This window comes from Psilocybe cubensis, chromosome 5, assembly GCF_017499595.1.
Source record: "Psilocybe cubensis strain MGC-MH-2018 chromosome 5, whole genome shotgun sequence".
NCBI classification, from domain to species: domain Eukaryota; kingdom Fungi; phylum Basidiomycota; class Agaricomycetes; order Agaricales; family Agrocybaceae; genus Psilocybe; species Psilocybe cubensis.
Window position 1 is genome coordinate 3,218,458 of NC_063003.1, and position 6,049 is coordinate 3,224,506.

Consider the following 6,049-nt stretch of genomic DNA (forward strand, 5'->3'; position numbering starts at 1 on the left):
GCACCGCTGTACAGTGTACCAACCACCACGTATCGTTGTCGCTTGCCATTGCACCTCCTATCATCCCTGACGACGACGGCGTCGCTGATGAGAATCGGAGGCTGCTGGCAGGCGCAGCATCGAAGGATGCGCATAAATACAACGAGTCGGCGTAAGTAAATGTTAGCTTGTTTGACGCACACAAAGCCAGCACTGACGGACCAATGCATAGCGTACAACTAACCCTCGCATCGCACTTTCACAGCCTAATGCCTTATGAGGACGTTGTTGTCAAGACTGAGGGGTTGGAGGCAGACGATTTGCTCGGCGGGTTTGGGCGGGAACGGCGAGTGGTTTGTGCATTCGCTGTGTAACGTGGAGAGTGAGTGTTAGCATTGTCGCCGTAGAAGAAAGTGAGGATAACACACCTTGCACAGTGCCCTTTACTCTCACCCAGCTCATTCATGCCGTAGTTCACGAGGGAAGAGGAGGGGGTTTGGATAGTCTGAACGGGAGCTCAGTCCTTGAGGCGGAATTGCAAGAGAGTGGTGGATATTGCAGGTGATCTGTGTTGACGAGAGAATGTGTTGAGGATGGGCTGCGCGGTCCATGGCAGCGGCGACGGATGGGAGAGGTCTGGTGGACATTGGTTTTCGGTCCATGGAGCGGTGCTACGCGCTGGATTAGGTGCACTCACGAGGACGGACAAGCGAGAGCCAACTTGGTTTGGTTTTTCTCGTGCCATCATGCTTATCGAAAAGAAACGGTTGTAAAACAACGACTAGACGCATTCAAGATTTTAATCACTGTTCAAGCCTTGTTTGTCAGATTTTTTAAGGTGGATAATACCTGAGTCTTCAAGCTCGCCCGTCGTGACATGGGTTATATAATCATTATATCCTCTGCTCACCGCCGTGTATGCTGCAAGCTTTTGAATAAGTTACTCAACGTTTGAAATCTCTGTGGTTGCGAAGACGTTTTTCTGGACCTTTCTAGTCTGTCACACTGCTTAGCTACTACAAGGTGCTGTGGTTTGCTGTTGGACTTGTATCTGGCGTAAATGATCGATAAATGGTGCGCCTTGTTCTTGAATGGGACCCGACCCTTTGTACTTGTTTCTTCTTTTCGGTGAAGGACCTTCAGTGACTGTTGCTATAACAGCCATAATGTTCAATGCCTTTAAAATGTGATAAATCGCAAAAATTTGCACCATCGGTGCCCCCGTGCAAGGCTAGAGGATGCAGGTTGTTCGTGGCAATGACGGCGACGCGGTCATGTCCACTATTATAAGTAAGTCCGTAGATGTGTTAATATTTCAATGTTAACTTGGCTTACAGATATTTCTTCCATCGCTACTGCGACAGTGCTGCAGTCAATGCACACAGTTGGTAAGCTTTCTTGACCACAACTTTTGTAAAGATTCTGAATTCAGGCGGTCAGGGCGCACAATTTCTCTCATGTTAATTGGAAAGAAAACGGGTATCGACGACCTCCCTGATGAACTGATCCGGGAGATCATGTTTACCATAATGGAGCCCTCGACGCGATCAGAGAAAGTGGATGACAAACTGTCAATAATCAGTCCCATCGTCTCTGAAAACAACCCCATTACCCCCTTCCCGCTGACAAGAGTGTGCCGTCGGTGGAGGCGTATAGCATGTACCACAAAATCTCTGTGGAAGTCCATTGCCATTATTGAACCATCCTTCAAACATGTCCATCGTGTCAAATTGTGGCTTACCTATGGAGACGGATACAAGCTCGACATCATGCTTCGCCAATCATACTCTGTGGGAGACGAAGAACGTCGCGCGACTGCCGAAATTCTCACTATGCTCGTCCAACGCATCCAGAAGTGGTCCAATGTTGAATTTCACTTTACCGAGAACGAACTCCCTTCGTTGATCGCTCATCACATGCGCCACCCTAATCCTTCTGTGTTGCAGACAGCTATCATCTCCCACCAATCTCGACATATGGACATAAAAGAACGGGCCAGGGACGTGTGGGGGTCGCTCCAGGAGACCCCATTGAAGCATCTTAAATGGATATCCCCTGCACCCGCCATGGCATTCTCAAGCGCCAACATTCAGACACTCAACACATCTTGTTTCACCTTTCAAGTTTTACTCGATACCTTAAGATTGTGTCCCAACCTTTCCTCAATTGATGTTGAATTGCTGAACGTACCCCCGATGGATGCCGACCATCTAGAATATCGTGTGGAGTATCCCAACCTTCGCAGCGTTGCCATGAAAGGCCACAAGACGGACATCGCCACCTTCCTGCGCCTACATTGCCTCCCGTCGCTTACTAGCCTCGAACTTGACCCAATTGATGTCACCTCTTTTATACATCTGCGGGGGCTTATCTTGCGATCCGAGTGTACTCTACGGCAGCTGGCGCTTGAGGTGCGAAATGTTCAAGCCTTGGATGTTGCTGGATGGCTCGAACAAGACTTCTTTCAAGAACTAGAGACGCTCTCTATATCTGGCGCCGAGATCAACGACCACGTCCTACTTATGCTCACCTGTCCGCCACTGCGGGGAAACCGGCCGACGTATTTTGAAAAGCTCAAGTTTCTGTTTTTGGGCCAGTTGATGTCTAATGTCGATGACGGCACTTTTCTTCGAATGTTGGGGTCGCGATTCTGGACCCCTCAAGGTGCACCGCCCAAGACCGAGTTGGAGAAGGCTGGTTTTCTGGTTGCCACGAAAACGAACCCCATGGCCATGTATGAAGTTATGATCAACTCATGTGCTGAAAGAATGGCGGAGAGCAAGGACAAGAATTGGCGCCATTGGCAAAACCGTGGGCTTTGTATTGATTTTGCTTGATTTCCTTTCTTTGTATTTACTAATATGCTGTGTTTCACCTGTTTTCCTCGCTTTATTCTGCTTTCCTGTTTGCTATCCTCAATATGTTTTCTTGATCTCGCTGTTTTCCCTGCTTTCTCGTCTAGTTTTGATGTATCTGTTTTCTTTCATTCTAGCATTCTACTAAATATAAACCTTATCTTTATGCTATCTCAATGTTGGACTTTGACTGTCTATATACAAAAATGATTGGTATCTACGATGCCTTCCTGCGCGACCATATTTGAGACACCCTCTTCGGCTCGGTCTGCCGCTTACCCGGTTACGTTATATTCCCTTCATCTGCTTCTTTGACATGGTAGTGACCTCGATTTACCACAGTGCCCACCATCTTCATATTCTAATCGCTGGAAATGAAACGTTTCACACGTCAACTTGACGCGGCCAATTTTGGTCCGTTTAAAAGCCTAGCACTCTCGTTGAAATGCCCAAGATAGCCTTCACCTGTTCAACATGCAGAGTGTCCCTGTATTGCTTCTTGGGTTCGTTGCCATCTACATCATCCAAAAGCTAGTCCGTTATTGGAGTGCACTGCGTTCTATCCAGTCCGTTATGCTCTTTTCTCATTCAGTTCCGTTCTGTTGGGTGGTCTGACCGAGTTGTTGCATAGGAATCTCCCAGGATACCGTATTCTCTTTCGCGACGTCAGTGCAGCGTCCTTCCTGGGATCGATTCCTGGAGTAGCACCAGGATTCAATGCAAACTTTCAGGATAAACATAGTAGTATGTCATCTTCCTGTCATCGCTTCACAACGTGGTAATTTTACTTATTGCCTCGGGGGAAAAAAGTTTTCAAGGAATGGGACATGATTTCATTTGTACATTTCGATTTATCCCATGGATGCTCTGGCTTTCTGGATGCTAATGCAATGCTCTCAGGTTTCTGCCTTCCCTCATACATCAGTAGCACTCTCAACTGCTGATGCCGATGTAGCCAAGGTAATAAAAGTGGTCATTGCCACAAAGAAATTTGCCTGAAGTACTTATTATTACTTGCGTCAAGGAAATCACGTCGTCTCGATATCGTTTCCCCAAGCCCATCGATCAGTATGAGGCCCTGTCTGTGTACGGACTCAATATTGTCGCATCGGAAGGTGATGATTGGAAGAGATATAGAAAGATTGCTGCTCCAGCATTTTCAGACGTATGCAATGCTCCTACTATTGTGTGGAATCGCTTATCTGTTCAAAATTAGCGTAACAATAAACTGGTCTGGGAGGAAACTGTGAAAATTATGGATGGATTATTTGATGAGGTCTGGAAGAATCAAGACGTGGTTACAGTCGATCATTGCTTAGACATCACTCTGCCAGTACGTCCGCTGACAATGTGTGGTTTCGCCATTGGCTAACTTCTTGCAGATTGCTCTATTTGTGATTGGAGTTGCAGGTAGCTGTCAAATTTTTGTCGTTTATCAGGCAGCTCTGATAATATGCTGCAAGGTTTCGGCAAATCTATGACATGGCATGATGAAGATCAAGGCATACCCGCTGGTCATAGCCTATCGTTCAAGGATTCGCTCCATACAGCGTCAGTTGATATTACAATCAAATTGCTTTTTCCAGATATCCTGTTGAAATATGGCACCCCACGTCTACGGAGGGTTAGGAAAGCGTACCAGGAGCTTGGGGTACGTACCTGATTGAGTGTAGATCAGAGTATCGAGTTCTAATCTGTAAATTTTGTAATCCAGGTATACATGGCCGAGATGGTTCAAGAGCGGACTGCTTCTGAAAAAGCAGAGCGCCACGATCTTTTTACTAATCTGCTGGAAGCAAACAACGATGATTCAGATGGGGTTCGTCTAACCTCTGATGAACTTATTGGTTAATTTGAATTTCTTTTTTACTGTATCTCTTATCATTAATTGCATTTTTAAACAGGTAACATTTTCATTTTTCTTTTGGCTGGCCACGAGGTGTGTACGTTGTAAGCTACAGCTTCTGCAGAACCTCTGATATTTCTGTAACAAGACTACTGCCCACACTCTGTGCTTTACATTTGCTCTTCTGGCCATGCACGAGGATGAGCAAGAAAAATTGTTCCAACATATAAAGACCACTTTGCCTGATGGTAGAATGCCAGTGCGTACAATTTGTCTTCATTTTTTCTCTGCAATCATAAATTCTGGTATAGACATACGACGATATGCCTCGTTTAACCTATTCCATGGCGTAAGTCCCCATTAAAGATTATGAATCAGATTGCTTACTCTATGCCAAACTCCTTAGAGTCTTCTATGAGACTCTACGTCTTTTCCCACCAGTAAGCTATCTTCCTATAAAGGATTTTTAGTATAAGTTCAAGGAGATGTACAGGCACCTCTGGTTCCAAAAATCAGTTCTGAGGATACAGTTCTCACAGTAGGAAATATTCACGGTCAGAAACGCGTCGTTCCCGTCGCAAAAGGTACCAGGGTAATCGTCCATATCCCTGGGCTCCACTACAATCGTACGTTTGTCTTTTTTGAAAAAACAGAATGCTACCATTTACCAGAAATTTGTCTATGAATTATAAGCTCGCTACTGGGATGATCCCGAGTCTTTCAGGCCATCTCGTTTTTTGTCTCCGGATTGGAATCGCGACGCCTTCCTTCCATTCAGCGCCGGTGAGTCGTATTGTGTTTGTAATAAACTTGTATTTAGTGATGATATCTCATAGGCGCGCGTGCATGCCTGGGAAGAAAGTGAGAAAGACATTTCCTAGTCAGATTTTGTTGTCTAATAAAAGGATTACAGGTTCTTCGAGACAGAAGGGATTGCAGCTTTAACTATGTTGGTATCGCGCTACAAAATCAAGGTTAAATACGAACCAGAATTTGCGGCAGAATCGTTCGAACAACGTTACAACCGCATTCTAAAGGCATACACCAGACTTACATTGACGTACGTTTTTTCTTATTCTGATACCCTGGTTCTGACAGCTTTTTGTAGGCCTGAGCGGGTGCCATTAACGTTTCTTCGCAGGTCGTAATCAAGAAAAACAGCGCCGTGTCGTTCGGTACTTTGGAAGGCATTAGTGAAACAAGTACTCCCATCTATCTATCTATCCTTTTTCAAATTCCAGTTCGCGGAGTAGTCAGTATAAAAATGAGTAAAGGGACTATACAGTTTGATCAGACCATTCAATCGAGAGTTGAAATAGGGCCGATCTCCAAAAGAAATCGACAACTATACCTTACAGCCTAATTCTAA

General features: G+C 45.4%; 2 protein-coding genes across 2 annotated transcripts; both read left to right on the forward strand.

Annotated features, from left to right (window-relative positions):
• Positions 1-1,253: 1,253 nt before the first annotated feature.
• On the forward strand, positions 1,254-2,982 carry JR316_0006464 (uncharacterized protein; the record flags this gene model as incomplete). The annotated part of the gene is made up of 4 exons (XM_047892210.1): positions 1,254-1,269; positions 1,317-1,367; positions 1,399-2,790; positions 2,972-2,982. 4 exons carry the CDS (start codon positions 1,254-1,256, stop codon positions 2,980-2,982), a joined length of 1,470 nt encoding a protein of 489 aa, XP_047749559.1.
• Positions 2,983-3,308: 326 nt separating this feature from the next.
• Positions 3,309-5,828, forward strand: JR316_0006465 (Cytochrome P450 monooxygenase 124; the record flags this gene model as incomplete). Its single annotated transcript, XM_047892211.1, has 17 exons — positions 3,309-3,400; positions 3,466-3,578; positions 3,760-3,794; positions 3,859-3,999; positions 4,051-4,167; positions 4,217-4,244; positions 4,298-4,485; positions 4,549-4,681; positions 4,739-4,773; positions 4,829-4,939; positions 4,992-5,029; positions 5,087-5,120; positions 5,174-5,306; positions 5,374-5,463; positions 5,517-5,541; positions 5,594-5,740; positions 5,789-5,828. The coding sequence occupies 17 exons, from the start codon at positions 3,309-3,311 to the stop codon at positions 5,826-5,828; spliced, it is 1,500 nt and encodes a 499-aa protein (XP_047749560.1).
• Between the last annotated feature and the right edge of the window lie 221 nt (positions 5,829-6,049).